This window comes from Sus scrofa, chromosome 6 (assembly GCF_000003025.6).
Source record: "Sus scrofa isolate TJ Tabasco breed Duroc chromosome 6, Sscrofa11.1, whole genome shotgun sequence".
In the NCBI taxonomy this organism is placed as follows: domain Eukaryota; kingdom Metazoa; phylum Chordata; class Mammalia; order Artiodactyla; family Suidae; genus Sus; species Sus scrofa.
In genome coordinates this window covers 45,532,484-45,554,266 of record NC_010448.4, presented here as the reverse complement: position 1 = coordinate 45,554,266, position 21,783 = coordinate 45,532,484, and the positions used below count along the sequence as shown (strand labels likewise).

Genomic DNA, 21,783 nt, shown 5'->3' with positions numbered 1-21,783 from the left:
TACTCCAGATAATTCAGGACTAGCCTTCCGGAATTTCTCATTTCTTCATGGTGAATTTCTAGGAAGACTTAAGTATCTGGCTGTGTTTCCACTGTTTCCAGGGAAATTGTCTGTGTTTTGTAGAAGTGGAAACGGGTAGTGCCATTGGCACCCCCATCTTCCCATCCTTTGAACAAACCACACTTTCCTTATGTCATTACCTCTCTTTCTTAGCGACCAAGGGATTGGGTTTGGGTTTGGGACCCACATAATCATGCCCCATCTCCTTTCCTATAAACAGGACTTTCCATTTCTAAGCCCGATGTCATCTCCTTACTGGAGCAAGGGAAAGACCCCTGGATGATGGCAAACGATATGACAGGACCATGGTGCCCAGGTGAGTGAGGGCTGGGAGAAGCAGCCCAGCGGATGAGTCAACCACTGGCAGTAACTTGAGTTGTCAGGAAACTCCCTCCAAACCCTACCGAGATGGAGGAGTAAAAGCCTGAGACATGCGGACATGAAGAGCAAAGATCTTGCCAGCATCAGCTTCCAAGGGAAGCTTGCCCTTGTCCCATTCATTCCTCTCTGCTCTGTCTTCTCTGGTATTTTCCTCTTCATTTCAAAACACAGTGTGCCCCCTCCTTCCCCAGCGGCAGCCGTTTTACCTGTACTTTGGATCCTTTTTTCTTCAAGTGTCTTCAATCCTTACAAAATAACTTACTTTCTTAAAACAGCTTCTTGGTTTACCTAATTCAGCAATTCATTTACCCTCTTAACTGTTGAGGGGTAAGGATGTCTAGGGGCTGAGGGTAGGTTCTGGAATCAGATTTTCTGAGCTCAGACTCCTGGCTCTGCCACTTACTAGATCTGTGAGTTTAGGTAAGTTCCTTAAATTCTCTGTGCTACAGTTTTCTTCTCTACCAATGGGATAAAAAATAGTACCTTCCTATGTGGTGGTTGTGACTTTTTTATGAGTTAATGTGTGAAAATGCCCAGAACAATGCCAGGCAATAGGCCCACTAAATAAATAAGTGGTAGTGAGTATTAGTAACTAGCACTTGCTGGACAGTATTGGAGGCTTTGAATATTTAGTTATCAGTTACCACCTCCTGACTTCTCTGTATTGTTGTCATTTTTTTTTTTTTTTTCTCTATCTGAAGAACACCCTTAAATTTCCTTTAGTGTATGTCTGCTGTTGACAGATTCTCTCAGTTTTTGACCACATGAAAATGTCTTTATTCCACCTCCTTTCTTGTAGGATATCTTCACTGAGTGTGGAATCCTGTGTTGGCAGGAATTTTCTCTCAGCCCACTGCCTTTTCTCTTCCAATGTGGTCTGTCAATAAGTCATGTTCCAATTTTGGAAAATGTTCCACATATATTTAAAACTAGTGCTCATTTTGTTGTTTTTGTTTTTTTGTGGGTGTTTTTTGTTTGTTTGTTTGTTTCTCTTTTGGCTCTACCTGGGGCATGTGAAAGTTCCCAGGCCAGGGATCAAACCCATGCCCCAGCAGTAACAATACCAAATCATTAACCCGCTGCACCACCAGGGAACTCGTAACTAATAACCTTTTCGATTATATGATTTATAGTCTACATATCCTTTTAACTTTCTCTGCACTTGTGCTGTCAAATTCTGAGAGCTCTTTCTTGTATTATACATTTTGCTACCACATTTTACATTTTTCTAAAAATGAAATATAGATCCTTGTTGCAAACTGTATTTTCATCAGTACAATCCATTCTTCATTTTCCCACTTAGTGCTTTTAACCATGAATCTATTTTTTCTGATAGTAATATAAAGTGCCCTGTTTCTGTTAGTTTAAAAAATTATGATGTATTCTTGCTTATCCTTTTTTCTTTTTTTCTTGGCTGTGGCTTGCAGTGACTTGATGTGGGATCTCAGTTTCCAGACCGGGGATTGAACCCAGGCTACAGGGGTAAAAGCACCAAGTCCTAACCACTAGGCCACCAGGAAACTCTCTATCCTTTTGAAAAAATTATTGCCATTTTATTTTAAGCATGTCCATTATAATTGGAATTAGAGTTTTGTTTTTTGCTTTTTGTTTTTAAAGTGGCTATACCCCAGCATATGGAAGTTCAGGGGCTAGGGACTCAAGCCAGGCTGAGTGCTGAAGCAGACTGGGGATTGAACCCACGCCTCTGCAGTGACCTGAGCTGCTGCAGTCAGATTCTTTTGTTTGTTTGTTTGTTTGTTGTCTTTTTGCCATTTCTTGGGCTGCTCCCACGGCATATGGAGGTTCCCAGGCTAGGGGTCGAATTGGAGCTGTAGCCTTCTGCCTACGCCAGAGCCACTGCAACTCGGGATCCGAGTCTGCAACCTACACCACAGCTCATGGCAACGCCGGAATCTTAACCCACTGAGCAAGGGCAGAGATCGAACCCGCAACCTCATGGTTCCTAGTTGGATTCGTTAACCACTGAGCCACAATGGGAACTCCTGCAGTCAGATTCTTAACCCACTGTACCACAGCAGAAACTCCTCCAAGTTTCCTTTTTTAATCAATCTGAGATTCCTTGACTCTAATAGAATTTAATCCATTCTCAATTACTTTACATTTTGAAACAGGTTTAAAGTATATATTTGTCAACAATAAATAAATAAAAATAAAACATGTATTTGTGACAGAGACCTTATATAGCCCACAAAGCCTAAAAAATTTACTATATGGTCCTTTACAGGAAAAGTTCATTAACCTCTGCCTGGATTCACCATACTCTGATTTTGTTTTGGTGAACTGGAACATTTGCTTCATTCTTTCATTATTTTTAAAATATTTTATAAAGGTATAATATGCATTATTCTTCACTAACAATAATGCTGTATATCAGTCATCTAGTCACCTGTGGGCCAGATCTGTCCTGCTCCCCATTTTTATATGGCCCATGAGCCTCTTGAGCCTATTCTGTAAACGCCTTCTAAGGGATGCATATGCATAATTAAAATTATATGCTTGTGGATTTATATCAGTATTTGGCAGTACTATCTATATGAGACAGTTCCATAAGTAAAATACATAAAATCATATTACAGATCAGCACTAACAGATAAACATTTGCCATCAATTCTTTTTTTTTTTTTGTCTTTTTTTTTGCTATTTCTTGGGCCGCTCCCGCGGCATATGGAGGTTCCCAGGCTAGGGGTTGAATCGGAGCTGTAACCACTGGCCTACGCCAGAGCCACAGCAACCTACACCACGTAGGATCCGAGCTGGATCCGAGCCACGTCTGCAACCTACACCACAGCTCATGGCAATGCCGGATCGTTAACCCACTGAGCAAGGGCAGGGACCGAACCCGCAACCTCAAGTTTCCTAGTCGGATTCGTTAACCACTGCGCCATGACGGGAACTCCTGCCATCAATTCTAATGCTAGAGAACACTAACCTTGAACTCCACTTAAGTGATGTGTTACCTCCTCCAGAAAAAGGATTCTCTTCTTCTCCTTCGTAGACCTGTATTCCAAAAAAAAAAAAAAAAATTATACTCATTTCTTATTATATTTTGAATGACGTCAATAAAAAATTTATAGCAGTTTGTTTTCTCTCTTGTCATATAAGTGCCTGCATAATATCCTCATTTTCCCCTCTTAAACCAGAAAGCCTAAAATATTGACTATCTGGCTTTTTTTTTTTTTTTTTTGCTTCACACACAGCATGTGGAAGTTCCCAGGCCAGGGATCAAACCTGCGCCACAGCAGTGACAATACCAAATCCTCAACCTGCTGCGCCACAAGAGAACTCCCTATCTGGCATTTTAAAGAAAAAGTTTGACAACCCCTGATTTAGAGGTGCAGTTGAAAGTCCTTTTTTGAGGAGAAAAATATATATAATCAAAATTCTACTTGCCTTGTACTGAAACCAGCTTTAATCACCAAAACATCAGTACTTAAAGGGTTGAAAACCACCAACCAGCTTTCTGGCTTCCCTTTATACTTCGCTTAAACTTACATTTCCTTGGAGGAGTGGACTCCAGGGTTGAGATTGAAAAGGTCTGATATATTAAATTACTCAGTTTTTTCTTTCTGTGTATATTTGTTTCCTACAACCTCTGTAATGGACTGCCACAAACTTAATGGTTTAAAACAACACACATTTATTTTCTCACAGTCCTGGAGATTAAAGATCCAAAATGCATCTCATTGGGCCAAAATCAAGGCGTCCCAAAGAGCTGTTTGTTTCTGGAGGCTCCAGGTGAGAATCAGTTTTCTTGCCTTGTCCAGCTCCAAGAGGCCATCTGCATTTCCTGATCACAGCCCCCTTCCATCCTCAGAGCCAACAGTGGCTTCTTTACGTCCCCCTTTCTGATTCTGCTTCTCCTGCCTCCCTCTTTCGCTTTTAAGGACTCCCATGACTACACTGGGCCCACCCAAGTACTCCAGGATTACCCCCCCACCTCCTGATCAGCTGAGTAGCCACCTTAATTTCATCTCCACCCTTACTTCCCCCTTCTTGGGTAACAGTATATTCACAAGTTCCAGGGATTAGGACGTGGACATCTTGGAGAGGTCATTATTTGACCCGCCACTCTGTATATGATTTTTTGAAGACAGGTTGTTGAATTTGCATTAATTAAAAGTGTAGGAGTTCCTGTCGTGGCGCAGTGGTTAACAAACCCGACTGGGAACCATGAGGTTGCGGGTTCGGTCCCTGCCCTTGCTCAGTGGGTTGACGATCCGGCGTTGCTGTGAGCTGTGGTGTGGGTTGCAGACGCGGCTCGGATCCCGTGTTGCTGTGGCTCTGGCGTAGGCCGGTGGCTACAACTCCGATTGGACCCCTAGCCTGGGAACCTCCATATGCCGCGGGAGCGGCCCAAGAAATAGCAAAAAGACAAAAAAAAAAAAAAAAAAAAAAAAAAGTGTATATAGGAGTTCCCGTCGTGGCTCAGTGATTAACACATCTGACTAGCATCCATAGGGACTCAGGTTCAATCCCCGGCCCTGCTCAGTGGGTTAAGGATCCAGTGTTGCCCTGAGCTGTGGTGTAGGTCGCAGACCGGCTTGGATCCTGCGTTGCTGTGGCTTAGGCTGGTGGCTACAGCTCGAATTTGACCCCCTAGCCTGGGAACATCCATATGCCGGGAGTGCAGCCCTAAAAAGAAAAAAAAAAAGTGCATATAGTACGACCCCACTGAAATTCTGTATTTTATCCCTAGTAAACCCATTACTGTTTATTCTGTAACAAGTATGATCATTCACAGAATATTTGGTTGGTTTGTTTTCTAAGTCCTTATGATTCTGGGGGAGGGGGAGGGGGGAAGCTTGTTAAATAAGATTTTTGAAAATTGTAATATTACATAAAATTTACCAGTTTGACCGTTTTGCAGTGTACAAATTCAGTGGCATTAATTACATTCATAATGGTGTGCAGCCATCATCCCTGTCCATTTCCAGAACTTGGTCATCATCCCAAACAGACATTCTGTACCCGGTAAACAGTGACTGCCCATCCCCCACCCCGACTTCTACTTTCTGTCTCAGTGAATTTGACAGTTCTGGGTACCTCGTGTAAATGTAGGCAGGCAAATAAGCCAGTGTTTGTATCTGGCTTATTTTACTTTTAGCATCATATCTTCAAGGTTCATGCGTGTTGTAGCATTTGTCAGAATTTAATTCCTTTTTGAGGCTGAATAACAGTCCCTTCATTTTGTTTATTCATTCCTCTGTTGATGGATACTTGGGTTCTTTCTCCCTCTTGGCTGTTGTAAATAATGCTGCTCTGAGCATTGGTGCACAAGTATCTAAGTCCCTGTTTTCACTTCTTTGGGGTATATACCTAGGAATGAAATTGTTAGATCAGCTGGTAATTTATGTTTAACTCTTTGAGCCCATGTCTTAATTTTTTTTTTTTTGTCTTCTTTTTTTTTTTTTTTTGTCTTTTTGCTATTTCTTGGGCCGCTCCCGCGGCATATGGAGGTTCCCAGGCTAGGGGTCCAATCGGAGTTGTAGCCACCAGCCTATGCCAGAGCCACAGCAATGCAGGATCTGAGCCGCATCTGCGACCTACACCACAGCTCACGGCAACGCCGGATCGTTAACCCACTGAGCAAGGGCAGGGACCGAACCCGCAACCTCATGGTTCCTAGTCGGATTCGTTAACCACTGCGCCATGACGGGAACTCCCCATGTCTTAATTTTTAAGAGCCTTTTATAAATTATGAAGATCTTCCTGTTATCCATGATAGAAGTTTCAAATATTTTCCCTGTCATTTATCTTTTGACTTTGCTTTTGGTGGTTTTTGTTCATGTGTAAGTTTAGGGATTGAACCTCCACCACGGCAGTGACTTGGGCCACTGCAGTGACAATGCCAATCCTTAACCCACTGTGCCACAAGGGAACTCCTATCAGTCTTTTCTTTTGATTCTTTTGGATTTTGAGTCATGGTTTCGTTGTTAGAATGTTTCCCTATATTCTATAAGGTAAGCTACCACATTTCCTTCTATTAACGTTAAAACTGTATTTGCAGTTTATTCTGCTATATAGTGGTATAACATATGAATCTAATTTTATCTTCTTCCAAATGATGATTTAGTTGTTCCAACATTTTTTTTTTTTTTTTTGGTCTTTTTGCCTTTTCTGGGGCCGCTCCTACGGCATATGGAGGTTCCCAGGCTAGGGGTCTAATTGGAGCTGTAGCCGCCAGCCTACACCACAGCCACAGCAACGCAGGATCCAAGCCGCGTCTGCAACCTACACCACAGCTCAGGCAACGCCGGGTCCTTAACCCACTGAGCAAGGCCAGGGATCGAACCCGAAACCTCATGGTTCCTAGTCGGATTTGTTAACCACTGCGCCATGACGGGAGCTCCCAACATTATTTATTATAAAAACTAGTCTTTTCCCTTTTGAGTTAACACCTTTATAATAAATTCAATTTCCATATAAATTTTAGCCTATTTCTGGCCTTTCTCTTGTCCCTAGAACCTAATATTTATTCATCAAACAATCCATTATTAAAAGCCTACTATGTGCTAGGATTTGGTGACAATGGCTAGTGAAAAATGCTTTATCTCTGCCTTTGGGGAGATAAGAAACCACACAAATCAACAGATGAGTAAGCAAATGAAACTCCAAGTACAGCTGATAAAAAGTATTATGACAGTAGGACACAAGTTATGAGAGAGATCAAAGTATATGCTAAGGGTTATCACGCTGAGAGCTTTTTTGAAAATGTGAGTTTTAATCTATCTGAGACTTGAAGAGAAAAGCAACCATATAAAGAGCCCAGGACGGGGTTCCTGATAGAGAAGAATCTGATGAAGATACAAGACAGAGAAGACTTAAGATTTATTCTAGAGGCTCAAAGGAGGCCTGTTACCTAGGGAGGAAAGGGGAGAATCCTCTATATGAAGAAGCACTGTCCTTGGTTGAAGATAGAGCAACAGAGTGACAGCAAAGACAAGTAGGGATCTGCTTTGCCAATTACCTGTGAGCCATGGTGTTGAAACTGGAATCTGTTCTAAGTGTGCTGGCGAGGCTGCAAAAAAGTTTAAGTAGAGATTCTCATTTTGCCTGGCCTCAGCATAATGTGATAGAAAGTGTTATAAAAATATAGAAGCCAAGGAGTTCCTGTTGTGGCTCAGCGGGTTAAGAACCCAGCTAGTATCCATAAGCATGTGGGTTTGATCTCTGGCCCTGCTCAGTGGGTTAAGTATCCGGTGTTCCCATGCGTTGTGATGTAGGTTGCATACATGGCTTGGATCCCTCATTGCTGTGGCTGTGGTGTAGGATGGCAGCTGCAGCTCTGATTCAACCTTTAACCTGGGAACTTCCATATGACACAAGTGCAGCCCTAAATGTGTGTGTGTGTGTGTATGCCTTATTTATATGAAATGCCCTGAACAGGGAAATTCATAGAGACAGAATTCAAAATTACTAGCTCTCTGCTGTTAGTGATTGCAGGGGATGGAGGGAATGGGGAACGGCTGCCTAACGGGCACAGCGTTTCTATTTGGGATGATAAGTGTTCTAGAACTAGAGGGTGGCAATGACTGCATAACACCAGGAATGTACTCTTTAAAATTGTACATTATAAAATCATTAAATGGGGAGTTCCCGGCATGGCTCAGTGGTTAATGAATCTGACTAGGAACCATGACGTTGTGGGTTTGATCCCTGGCCTCGCTCAGTGGGTTAAGGATCTGGTGTTGCTGTGAGCTGTGGTGCAGGTTGCAGACGCAGCTTGGACCCTGCGTTGCTGTGGCTGTGGCGTAGGCCAGCAGTTGCAGCTCCGATTCAACCCCTAGCCTGGGAACCTCCATATGCCACAAGAAGCGGCCCTAGAAAAGGCAAAAAGACAAATAATAATAATAATAAATTAAAATAAAACAAAAAAGGATACAATGAACTTCTTTGCAAAATGGAAATTGACTCACGGACATTGAAAAACTTATGGTTACCAAAGGCGACAGGTTGGGGGGGAGGGATGGGCTAAGGGTTTAGGATAGAAATGTGAAACTGGGTTGTGATGATGGTTGTACAACTACACATATAATAAAATTCACTGAGTTTAAGATAGATGGATAATGTACACACATGCACATACACACATGCCTTGGCCATGTCTCATACAGATTTTGACTCAGTGTGGGGTAGTTCTTGGACATTTCTTTTGTTACAAGGCTTCCTGGATAATTCTGATCTCTAACAAAATTGAGAACCACTGGCTTAATTTTTTTCTTGTTCTTTTCTGGCATCATGTTTGTGCTTTAATGTGCTTTTTAGAAATTGCACAGCAATATTTGAGACAGATAAACAGTTCATCTATTATGGTTATGATTTTCATTTTCTCTCTGGTGTTACTATAGAATCTTTACAAGTTGTATTTACTTTTTTTTTTCCCGCAGACTGGGAGTCCAGGTGTGAAAAATTTCTACAAAAAGATATCTTTGAAGTAGAGTCATTCAGTTGGGACCTAATGAAAAGCCTTAAATGCCACAATTTTGAAGGCTCCGGTTTTAGAGATGACTGGGAATACAAAGGCCAGTTTGCAAAACAGCAAGCAAATCATGAGTGCTATTTCAAGGAAGTGAAAATCACCTATGGAAACATGCCCACTTTTGAGCATCATCCATCCCTCACCCTATATTCCAGCGATGAGACTGGCGAGAAACTGATAGACTGTAATGAATGTGGGAAAGCCTTTAGCCGCAGCTCACACCTTATTCAACATCAGAAAACTCATACTGGTGAAAAGCCCTTTGAATGTAAGGACTGTGGGAAGGCCTTCAGTCGGACCTCACACCTTGTTCAACATCAGAGAATTCATACAGGTGAGAAACCTTATGACTGTAAGGAATGTGGGAAGGCCTTTGGTCGCACTTCAGAACTTATTCTACATCAGAGACTCCATACTGGTGTCAAACCCTATGAATGCAAAGAATGTGGAAAGACCTTTAGGCAGCATTCACAACTTATTCTGCATCATAGGACTCACACAGGTGAGAAACCCTATGTATGTAAAGACTGTGGCAAGGCTTTTATACGTGGCTCGCAACTTACTGTTCATCGGAGAATTCATACAGGGGCTAGACCCTATCAGTGTAAAGAATGTGGGAAAGCCTTTAGACAACATTCACAACTTACTGTACACCAGAGAATTCATACTGGGGAGAAACCCTATGAATGTAAGGAATGTGGCAAGGGCTTTATTCATAGCTCAGAAGTTACTCGACATCAAAGGATTCATTCTGGGGAGAAACCCTACGAGTGTAAGGAATGCGGGAAGGCCTTCAGACAGCACGCACAGCTAACGCGACATCAGAGAGTTCATACTGGTGACAGACCCTATGAGTGTAAGGACTGTGGGAAGGCCTTTAGTCGTAGTTCATACCTTATTCAACATCAGAGAATTCATACAGGTGACAAACCCTACGAATGTAAGGAATGTGGGAAGGCCTTTATTCGTGTTTCCCAGCTGACTCATCATCAGCGAATTCATACTTGTGAGAAACCCTATCAGTGCAGAGAATGTGGAATGGCCTTTATTCGTAGTTCACAACTTACTGAACATCAGAGAATTCATCCTGGTATTAAACCTTATGAATGTAGAGAATGTGGGCAGGCCTTTATTCTTGGCTCACAGCTCATTGAACACTACAGAATTCATACTGGCTAGAGACTCTGGATGTTAGGGATGTAGGAAAGCCTTTTTCTGGAATTCATGCCTGACCCAATATTAGATGCATAGTGTGATTATTGTCAGAGAACCTTCATTTGTCATCTCCCTTATGGAACATCAGGTGACTCATATCAGAAGAAAATTCAATAAATGTGGGAATTCTTTTTGCCTCACACTCACTGTTAGCTAAGCATCAAAGAGCTTATAGTGAAAACAATTTAATTTGAATGTAGAAAAGCCTCCTGTTACTTAAAATATGTTAAACTTCTGAGAATTCCTAATAGAAAATGACCCTATTAAAATATTTTATGACTGTGCCTTTTGCCATATACCTTAACATTATCTCACTTCCACCAACTGCTGACTGTATGACATTGGGCAAATTATGCAATGTCTCTGTTCCTCAGTTTACTTGCTTTTAAGCGGTGATAATTATATACCTACCTAATTGAGTTTTTGTGAGGACTGCCTGATATTTTTGTAAAGCCTATGCTCAATAAATATTGTCATTAATTAATAACAGTATTACTGTTAAGGAGTTCATGTAAGAGGAGGACCTAACGAACATATCACATGTCAAAAAGCCTTCACTAACCACTTGTCAGGATAACACACTCTGAAAAAAGAGTAGTAAAGTGTAATTGTCATGAGAAGATCTTCATTTATAAGGTTGTAAATTTTGAAGATGAGAAATTCACAGAAGAGTAGTGGAAAAAAATCTGCCCATTTAGAAATCTAAACCTCCAAACATGTCATTTCAAGAGAATCAAAACTAAAATTACAAACTAGAAATGGATGACGGTAGACTCTACCTATCAAGACCAGTTCAGTGTAGCTGAAGCTGCACACCTGTCAGAACCGAAGGATTGAAGGTAGGGGCCTTTGTTCTCCAAATGTCGATCTCCAGCACCTACTCATTGCCAGTTACAAACTAAATACATAAATGCATGAAGAGTCAACCCTTAAAAAGTTAAGAGAAGTTACCACATGAACCCAACAGTAAGAATGATTATTTAAAAAAAAAAAAAAATTTAATAAAACCAAAAACAGTCGTAGATCTGAAGGGTATTTAACAGTATAATAGACAATTGACAACTCTAATACAGAAAAAAACACATTTAACATTATGAATGAGGAAGGGGTGGACTTTTATTTTAATAGCTACTAGGCATGACTTTATTCTAATATATTTAGGAATTTAGAGAGAGGGAGTTCCTGTCATGGTTCGGTGGAAACAAATCTGACTGGTATCCATGAGGATGCAGGTTCAATCCCTGGCCTTGCTCAGTGAGTTAAGGATCCGGCCTTGCCTTGAGCTGTGGTATACGTTGAAGGTGCGGCTTGGATCCTACGTTGCTGTGGCTGTGGTGTAGGCCAGCAGCTGCAGCTCCGACTGAACCCCTACCCTGGAAACTTCTATATGCCATGGATGCAGCCCTAAAAAAGCAGAAACAGGGAAATCTAGAGAGAATGGATTTTTACAAAAATAACAAAATTGGTTCAAGAAGATGTAGGATTTCTGAGCAATCAATGATTGTGGAAGGACGTAAAAAGTCATCAAAACTCTGACCCTTTAAAGAAAATGTTTTAACCTCCAAAAACTCTTAAGGGACAGATAATCCCTGAGAGAAGCTTGCCAATTTATCTTTCAAGGCTAAATAAAGTTATGATTTAAAAAACTCAAAATGGAGTCCCGTCAGGGCTCAGCAGTTAACGAACCCGACTGGTATCCATGAGAACATAGATTCCATCTCTGGCCTCACCCCATGGGTCGGGGATCCCGTGTCCCTGTGAGCTGTGGTGTTGGTCACAGATGTGGCTCGGATCCTGCATTGCTGTGTCTGTGGCTGTGGTGTAGGTTGGCGACTGGCCTGGGAACCTCCATGTGCTGCAGATGCGGCCCTAAAATGACCAAAAAAAAAAAAAAATAATTTTAAAAAAAAATAAAAAACTCAACAAAGATAGCTCCAGAAAGAACAAATTGTAGATATCACCATTTGTGAGGATAACTATAAAGATAATCTCAGCTACTTTAATCCAGTCTATTAAAGTTAATTTTAGATGGAATGCCTGGAATTGCACCTATTACAGATTAAATGTGTTTTCAGAATTTTGATGTAATTCCAGGATATGACAGTGATGGGACAAGAGCCTCGATCCAACTCTAGGGACATCTGGATCAGGTCTTATGAAGGAATCTGAGGTGTCTTTAAAAATGTATCTTAGGAAGCCAGGCAGTGTCTGGGGCAGAGGACCTATTTCACTGTGATGCCATCCATTCTCAGTCATCCTGGGGTTCAGTAAACAGCACCTGATTTTCTGCATTTGCCACTGCCTACAAAGGGTTAGAAAGCAGTATTCAGTATGTCATTTTTCTCTAAGCGTCTTAATGATTAGGATGTGTAATTGGAGGGACTGAAAACTATGACATTCAAAGTGATCACTCTGAATTGTGAAAACACAGGCACAGGATAAAAGTTTTAAAGTTCAGTTTTTGTATACAGGCATAAGTGAATCTCCACACCTTTTGTTACACATTCTTCCTGTAACAATCATTGTTATCAAATTCTTGTGTATACTTCCTGATTTCTCTGTTTGCTTAAGTGTTGACATACACTTAACACTCTTTATAAAAATAAAAATAGTAGGAAGTTTCTATACATGGCTATTTTTGCTTATTCATACACTGGAGATTAGACGTCAATACATATGTAGCAGCCTTATACTTTTTTAACAGCTGCATAATATTCTATGTGTTTCATAATTTAATCTTAGCCATTTAGTTTTAATTATTTGTTGCTCCTTCCAATAATCCTCTAATAAATATCCTTGCACATACATTATTTTGTATATGTGTGATGTATCTTTAAGATGAATTTCTGAAAGTGGAAATGTTAGATCAAAATGTATATACTTTTTTAACTAGCAAACATCAAAAAGATGTTTATACTCTTTTAAACTCTCTATCCTCACAGACTATTATAATATATCGCAGTGCCCCCATGACCAGCTTCAATCCTCATCAGCTCGCGTCCAGGCTTGTTTTGTCTGTATTTCGACCCACTCCCACAACTCCATGTTATTTTTGAAATAAATCTCAGATGCATGTTTCATCTGTAAAAATTATAACACGTGTCCCTAAAATATATCACAACTTTAGAAAAGATTTTCATGCCTTAAAAAAAATTGACAATGCTGCCTTATTATAGCCAATGTTCCAATTATTTCATAAATGTCAATTTAAGTTATCAGGATCTAAATAATGTGCACAAATTGCAGTTAATGGTTGTTTCTTAAGTCTCAATCTATGCATTCTCCTTCATCTTTTTTTTTTTTTTTTTTTTTGGTCTTTTTAGGGCCCCACTTGTGGTATATGGAGGTTTCCAGGCTAGGGGTTGAATCAGAGCTGTAGCTGCCAGCCTATGCCAGAGCCACAGCACCTCAGGACCAAGCCACGTCTGCAACCTACACCACAGCTCACGGCAATGCTGGATCCTTAACCCACTGAGCAAGGCCAGGGATCCAACCTGTGTCCTCATGAATACTAATTGGGTTCATTTCTGCTGAGCCACAATGGGAACTCCTCTTTCACTTTTTTTTTCCCCCCCTAGGGCCTCACCAGTAGCATATGGAGGTTCCCAGGCTAGGGGTTGAATCAGAGATGTAGCTGCCAGCCTAGACCACAGCCACAGCAACACCAGATCCGAGCCACATCTGCGACCTATACCACAGCTCAAGGCAACACCAGATCCTCAACCCACTGAGCGAGACCAGATATCGAACCTTCATCCTCATGGATACTAGTCGGGCTCATTTCTGCTGAGCTACCATGGGAACTCCCTCCTTCATCTTTTTTTTGTTCCCCTTGCAATTTATTTTGTAATGAAACTAGTTTGTTTGCCTTGGAGAGTTTCTCAGAGCTTGTTTTTTGTTGGCTCATCCCAATGGGTAGTTTAACCTGCTTCTCTATCCTTGTTCCTTTAAGTTGGTAGTTGGTATCTAGAGGCATGACCAGATTGAGGCTCCATCTTTCTTGTTGCTGTTAAGACTACTTATAGGTGGTTAATATTGAGAGACATAATATTTAGGTATGTGTCTTTTTATGATGGTAGCAGCCTTTGATGTTCAGTTGGTAAATCTATTAATTTATTAGAGATTGCAAAATAATGATACATTATTTCTTCTTCCTTTATGAGCTAGATTATTTATGTGAAGAAAAACTTCGACTACTGTTTGGTTACCAGGTTACAATAAGGAAAGCCAGGGGACATGCTTCTTTCTTGCTCTCTGTTGGTTTTCAAAATAGTGAATCGGTTTCCCTAGCATTCTGTCATGGTAACCGGGAAGTTTGGTAGGAGGGGGCGGTGTATGTAAAGCATATTCAGTATGTTTAAATCCGTTTAAGCTGTGTTTTGTTTTTTTTTTTTCCTTCTGCATTGGAGTACTCTGCCTTTTATTTTTTTTTTTTTCTTTTTCTTTTTTAGAGCCGCAAAATTTTGATATTACACAACTCAGGGTTACTTAAATAATTGAAGCATACCTAAACTGAGCTATTCCCAGTCATACAAATAAGTTCTTCTAACTCTGTTCTTTCTCGTCAGCAAGTGGCCCTTCAGTGCCCATTCAGTTCCCCAGGGCAGACACTCAGGAACCATCCCTTGGCCTCCCCGTCCCTGATTATTTGGAAATCTCTTCTGCTTCTACCACTAGGACATTTCTGGAGCACACACACCCCTTTCCTAAGTACCATAAAGAGGTACTTTAGGGAGCCAGGATTCCAGAGGCCAAATTCAAGTCCTGCCAGTTTACTTGCCAAGTGGCCTTGAACTAGTTTCATAATTTGTATCTAGGCAGTAATTTTTGTGTGTGGATATAAATATTAATATGCCTAGAACACACCTGGAACATAGTAAAGTTTGAGTACATTTACTTTTGGGGGGGGAGGGCCATACCTGCAGCATATGGAAGTTTCCAGGCTAGGATTCAAATCTGAGCTGCAGCTGCTGCACAGCTCACAGCAACACCAGATGCCCAACCCATCCACCAAGAGAGGCCAGGGATCGAACCCGTGTCCTCACACATACTAGTTGGGTTCATTACCTCTAAGCCACAACGGGAACTCCAAGAATACATTTACTTGTATTTCAGTTTGGTTCAACAGTATTTATTGAGCACTTACCATATGCTAGGCACCATTCTAGGCACTGAAAATACAGCAGTGAAAAAAAACAGACAATAAAGCCCACCTTCAGGGAGGTTGGGTTCCAGTAAGGGAAGAGAGGCCCACTTAATGGGTAGATTTTGTACTGTGTTGGAAGGTGTTACACATCAAGGTGAAGAAAGGGCACGCTAGGAGTTCCCTGGTGGCCTCGTGGTTAAGGATCCAGTGTTATAACTGCTATGGCTTGGGTCACTGCTGTGGCGTGGGTTCAGTCCCTGGCCCGGGCATTCCACATTCTGTGGGTATGGCCAGTGAATGAATGCATGGATAAATTAAATAAATAAATAACACTCATTTTCAGTTAGGAAAGAAAAAAGGAGATTAGGAATGGGAGGGAGGGCACAACTAGAGTGACGACTAATTATTTTATTTTGTTTATTTATTTATTTATTTTATCTTTTTGCCTTTTCTCTAGGGCCGCTCCTGCAGCATATGGAGGTTCCCAGGCTAGGGGCCGAATCAGAGCCACAGCAACACTAGATCCGAGCCGCGTCTGCGACCTCCACCAACAGCTCACGGCAACGCCAGATCCCACTGAGCAAGCCCAGGGATCGAACCCAAAACCTCCTGGTTCCTAGTCGGATTCGTTAACCACTGAGCCGTGGCGGGAACTCCAATGACGACTAATTATTGTCATTACCAAGTATTTAATAATTATTTATATACATTAATACTTATACATGTTCCCTGTTTATGAATTAATGAACTTGCTACTATTTATAATTGCTCAGTGCTAATTATTATGTAGTATAATCAGTGATTTTTTTTATCATTGTTATCATTTTAATTATTCCCTTAACTCAGCCCTCATCATCTCCTATCTGCCCCTGGAAATCTGGATCTAAAAGCAAATACGTCACATCAGTAGTCTTTGCTCACTTAAGGAATAGGGGCCAGGCTCCCTGACCGAGCTCTAAGCCTCTCCCTTAGGCTCAAACCCACTCAGCTCACCAGATCCAGCTGGGCCCTCCACGTACTACCTAAGCCACTTGCAGCTCATCCTCACAACACAATATTTCCTACAATGCGATGAAATGAGAGAGGGGACAGGGTCACTCTTTGCGCTCATCTGAAGTGAAAGAGAAGGATGCTCTGCGACCACAAAAATAACACCGAGCTGCAGGGTAACCACTGTTCTTCTAGTTTCTGATACTAAGGTAAAGACTGGTGTTCATAAGCAGATTACTTCCAAAAAACAAAGGAATATTAAAGTCCCTTTTAGGCACCAAACATTAGTGTTCGTAAACATGACATTACTTAAAAAAAAAAAAAAAAGGAATATTAGAGTTCTTTTTAGTCACCAAACTCTTCTGAAAGGTTATCCAGATGGCATACAGTATGAAAATTAATCACAGAGTTCCCGTCTCGGCGCAATGGAAATGAATCCAACTAGGAACCATGAGGTAGCGTGTTCGATCCCTGGCTTTGCTCACGGGGTTAAGGATCTGGCATTGCCATGAGCTGTGGCATAGGTCGAAGACGTGGCTCGGATCCTATGTTGCTGTGGCTGTGGTGTAAGCCGGCAGCTGTAGCTCCAATTCAACCCCTAGCCTGGGAACCTCCATATGCTGTGGGTGCGGCCCTAAAAAGCCGGAAAAAAAAAAGATGGCCACATCTTAATCCCTAGAATCTAGAATCTTATCTGGCAAAAGGGACCTTGCAGATATGATTAAGGTGAGGGTCTTACAATGGGGAGATGGTCCTGGATTATCCTGGTGAACCCACTGTAAGCACAAGAGTACTTAAAAGCAGGTAGCCGGAGATGTGACAACGGAAGCAAGAGGTCGGAGTGACTGAATGAGGGGGTCACAAGGCAAGGGATGCAGGAGATTCTAGAAGAGACAAGGCTTCCCTGGAGGCTCCAGAAGGAAGGGCTGCCCACATCTCGACTCTTCCTAATGAAACTGATTTTGGTCTTTTGTGTGTGTGTGTGTGTGTCTTTTGTCATGAGGCATGATGGGAACTCCCAACACCGTTTTTTTTTTTTTCTTTTTTGTCTTTTTAGGGCCACACCCGAAGCATACGGAGGTTCCCAGGCTAGGGGTCTAATCGGAGGTGTAGCCGCTGGCCTACGCCACAGCCACAGCAATGCAAGATCCGAGCCTCATCTGTGACCTACACCACAGCTCACAGCAATGCCAGATCCCTAACTCACTGAGCAAGGCCAGGGATCGAACCCACAACCTCACAGTTCCTATTCAGATTCGTTTCCCCTGTACCACGATGAGAACTCCCCAAGACCATTTTTTAAAAAGACTATTCTTTCTCACTGGGTGCTCCTGGCACTGCCCTTCACTCTTATCGTCTTATTTTTGACCACAAGGTTCACAACCCCCCAGGGTCTGGGGAGAAGGCAAGGATGGAATAGTGACTACTAATATGCTTCCTGGAAATTTGCAGAAAAGTTAACCCCTTTAGTCAAAGTTCTGACTTAAGGGCGTTCCCGTCGTGGCTCAGTGGTTAACGAATCCGACTAGGAACCAGGAGGTTGCGGGTTCGATCCCTGGCCTTGCTCAGTGGGTTAAGGGTCCGGCGTTGCCGTGAGCTGTGGTGTAAGTTGCAGAGGCAGCTCGGATCCTGCATTGCTGTGGCTCTGGCGTAGGCCAGCAGCTGAAGCTCCGATTAGACCCCTGGCCTGGGAACCTCCATATGCCGCAGGTGCAGCCCTAAGAAGACCCCAAAAAAAAAGAAAAAAAAATACCTGGACATATAACACACCCATTCATTGATATGTCCAAAGGCTGCCGTGTGCGATATGCTGCCAAAATCACAATTCCAGGACCAAGACACTCAGTCCTTCATCTGCTCGAAGCATTGGCTAGACGCCTTGCAGCTGGGCTCCTCCCAGTGCGCGCTCTTGTCTAAAAAAGGTTTCAAGGTAATATCCCCTTTGCAGAGGTAGTTTATACATCAAAACCACTGAGCCCAGTTCCAACCACTACAATAGAGTGAATACTGCGATGAGTCACACAAATCAATGGTTTCCCAGCGCACATGAAAGTTATGTTCACGCTGCGCTGTCATCTATTAAGCGACAGTATTACATCTTTAAAAATAGACATACCTTATTTTTTAACATACTTTATTACTAAAAAGAAAAAAGCTAACTTTCATCTGACAATTCAGAGGTGCCACCAAACTTTAATTTTTTTTAAAAGGCCATACCTGTAGCATACGGAGATTTCCAGGCCAGGAGTCGAATGGGAGCTCAGCTGCCAGCCTACGCCAACCACATCCACAGCAGCACTGGATCTGAGCTGCATCAGCGACCTACACCATAGCTGGTGGCCATGCCGGATCCTTAACCCACTGAGCGAGGCCAGGGATGGAACCCAAATCCTCATGGGCACTCTTGTCAGGTTCTTAACCCGCTGAACCACAATGGGAATTCCCCAACCTTTCATTTGTAAAAACCACAACATTTGCAAAGCACAATTGAGTGAAGCTTAATAAAAGGAGGTGTGTCTGTATCTAATTACTGGTTGATGCTGGGGATTCCAGCCCCATTGCCCCAATTTGGAAAACCCTGTGGGGCCGTCCAAGTTCCACAGCTCCCCTAGGCCTGGTGGAGAGCACTCAAAAGAGGCTCCTCAGAGTTATGGCTCATAGGATTACGAACCCAATTAGTATCCATGAGGATGCGGGTTCAATCCCTGGCCTCGCTCAGTGGGTTAAGGATCTGGCATTGCCATGAGCTATGGTGTGGGCTGCTGACGCGGCTGGGATCTGGCATTGCTGTGGCGTAGGCCGGCAGCTGCAGCTCCAATTCAACTCCCAGCCTGGGAACTTTCATGTGCTGCAGGTGTGGCCCAAAAAGAAAAAAATAAATAAGAGGCCCTCTAGAGCTGAGATCTAGACCTTGTTGGAGAGGGCATGGCTGTGGCCCACTGAATAGCAGAGACGTGCTGGTGGATCTTGCTGGAAATCTGCCCTTTGGAACTTGCTGGAAATCCACTCGAAATGTTTGCGGGAAGTGTCTCACCTAAGGACCTCTGCTATAAAACCACCCAAGGGAGACAGTGAGGAAAGCTGCTGGCCACCAGGCGCAGCTGCCATGCACCATTGTGCAGAATCCTGGTTCTAGAGACATGGAGGTGGCTGTAGGAAGCTGGTGCTAAAGTAACTGCCCCCTCTGCTGGAGCCTGGCAATCGGGCACACCAGACCCAGGACGCAGGACCCTTCTCCACTCTGCAGTCTCTCTCCTTCCACCTCTGCTGATGAAGCTTATCACCACACCAGCCAGCAAAGGAAAAATATACTTTTTTTGGCTGAGCCCCTGACACGTGGAAGTTCCAGGCCAGGGACTGAACCCAAGCCACAGCAGTGACAACACCACATCCTTAACCCGCTTCACCACAAAGGAACTCCAGGAAAAAAAAATTTTTTCTGTCTTTTCTAGGGCCACACCCACGGCATGTGGAGGTTCCCAGGCTAGGGGTCGAATTGGAGCTGGAGCCACCGGCCTACACCCCAGCCACAGCAACTCAGGATCTGAGCCATGTCTGCGACCCACACCACAGCTCACAGCAACGCCGGATCCTCAGCCCACTGAGCAAGGCCAGGGATCGAACCTCACGGTTCCTAGTCGGATTTGTTTCCACTGCACCACGATGGAAACTCCAGAAAAATATTTTTCAGTGGGTCCCTATTCGTTTTCACAGAGCTGACACAAGGTTGAATTTAGAGCTGAAGGGCAAGAAATAATCAGCACACTCTACCCCTTTAACCACCACCCAGAAGCATCCTCCACACACGTGTGAATACCGATACGACAGCACCAAGAAAAACTCTATAGTTGTTCCTAACAAGATACACCTGTCCTCCTCACAAATGAAGACATTCTCACACTCTCCCCTCAAAAGAAGAGATGCACAGACCCAAAAGTCCTTGTATCCATCACTGGCAACATCAATTACTCCTCAACTCAGTCAGAGTCTGACTGAATACCCTACCAGTTAAAGGCCAAATTGTAAACTAACTTCTAGCAACTTGCAGATAAAATTTAAATGAATGAAGGAAAGAAGAAAAAAATGGGGGGGGGGGCGCTACGTACACAGCATGCAGAAGTCCCTGGTCCAGGGATCAAACCTGCACCATAGCAGTAGGAATGCCAGGTCCTTAACTGCTAGGCCACCGGGGAACTCTGAGAAGAGCATATTTAGCATATACAAATAAACACATACAGGCCAATAGGAAACAGACAAAACCATGACAATCCTCCTTCTAGAACTGGTCACAAGGCCATAATTGATATCTTCCCTCTTCTGTCATCCAATCCTGTGTTTCCACCACCCTCAGCCAGAACCCCCTCTAGGTTCTTCCTCTGGTGGGGTGACCTGATTGCCTCCGACTCACCCATTGGTAAAGGATGGTTGCCTCATCCTTGGTTGAACTCATGATACCTGGCATTAAACAGATGAAATCAAACAGACGCTTACTGATCAAGAATCCTCATAGCCCCAGAGAGAAGAGTGAACACGAGCAAAGAGGAGCTGAGGGGACCCTGTTCCGCAGGTGCCCGCCCTGCCCCCAGGTCCCATGGGAGGGTGTGATTCGCTTCTTTTAGACAGCTTCACAGGTGTTCCCCTTGTGGCGCAGCGGAATCAAATCCGACTATTAACCATGAGCTTGTGGGTTCGATTCCTGGCTTTGATCAGTGGGTTAAGGACCTGACGCCATGAGCTGTGGTGTAGGTCGCAGACGTGGCTCGGATCCCGTGTTGCTGTGGCTCTGGCGTAGGCCGGCAGCTGTAGTTCCAATTGGACCCCTAGCCTGGGAACCTCCATATGCCATGAGTGCGGCCCTAAAAAGAAAAAATAAATAATAAAGAGATAAATCGGAGTTCCCATCGTGGCGCGGAAAAGAATCTGACTAGGAAACATGAGGTTGGGGGTTCGATCCCTGGCCTTGCTCAGTGGGTTAAGGATCCGTCACTGCGGTGAGCTGTGGTGTGGGTGGCAGATGTGGCTCAGATCTGGCGTTGCTGTGGCTGGGGTGTAGGCCGGCAACTACAGCTCCTATTGGACCTCTAGTCTGGGAGCCTCCATATGCCATGGGCGTGGCCCTCAAAAAAACAAAAGATGATTTTTTTAAAAAAAAAGTGAGAGAGATAATTTCACAGACTGGCAGAGAGGTGAAACCCATTAGGTTGAGGCTTAGGTTGTGCAGCTGGTTCAGCTGAGGGGCAATAACTGTTTACAAGCGATGGACCTGTAAGTATGACCAGAAAACCTAGTGGAGCTGTTAAATTGTTGGGAAAAATATAGGCACAATTCTTTATATAACAGAGCTTGACTGGCACACAAAGAGAGTCTTCTGAATCTTCTTAGAAGCATTTGAAAATGCAGAAAGAATTGTTAAAGCATTCGAAGAGCTGCATTTTTGAAATACTATATTTTGTTCAAAGACTGGAGCTACTATGCTAAAATGTGTTGTCAG

The 21,783-nt window shown here is 43.1% G+C and overlaps 2 protein-coding genes across 8 annotated transcripts in view; one reads left to right on the top strand and one right to left on the bottom strand.

Annotated features, from left to right (window-relative positions):
* Positions 1-11,196, top strand: part of ZNF565 (zinc finger protein 565) — a 33,896-nt gene extending 22,700 nt beyond the window's left edge. For all 3 annotated transcript variants that reach the window (XM_021097171.1, XM_021097172.1, XM_013998372.2), the window contains 2 exons: positions 281-376; positions 8,850-11,196. In XM_021097171.1, coding sequence (XP_020952830.1) covers positions 281-376; positions 8,850-10,120 — 1,367 coding nt within the window. In that variant the 3' untranslated portion in view covers positions 10,121-11,196. The remainder of the gene's footprint in view (positions 1-280; positions 377-8,849) is intronic.
* ZNF146 (zinc finger protein 146) overlaps positions 1-21,783 on the bottom strand; it is an 82,329-nt gene that overhangs the window by 48,947 nt on the left and 11,599 nt on the right. For 2 of the 5 annotated variants that reach the window (XR_002345320.1, XR_002345319.1), the window contains exons 2-3: positions 7,430-7,480; positions 3,392-3,459 (exon numbers count right to left, since the gene is read on the bottom strand). The gene's annotated coding sequence lies outside the window, so the exon portion shown is untranslated. Of the gene's footprint in view, positions 1-3,391; positions 3,460-7,429; positions 7,481-21,783 lie in introns of those variants that run through there. The other 3 variants (XR_002345318.1, XM_013998374.2, XM_021097207.1) reach the window with 2 other exon arrangements.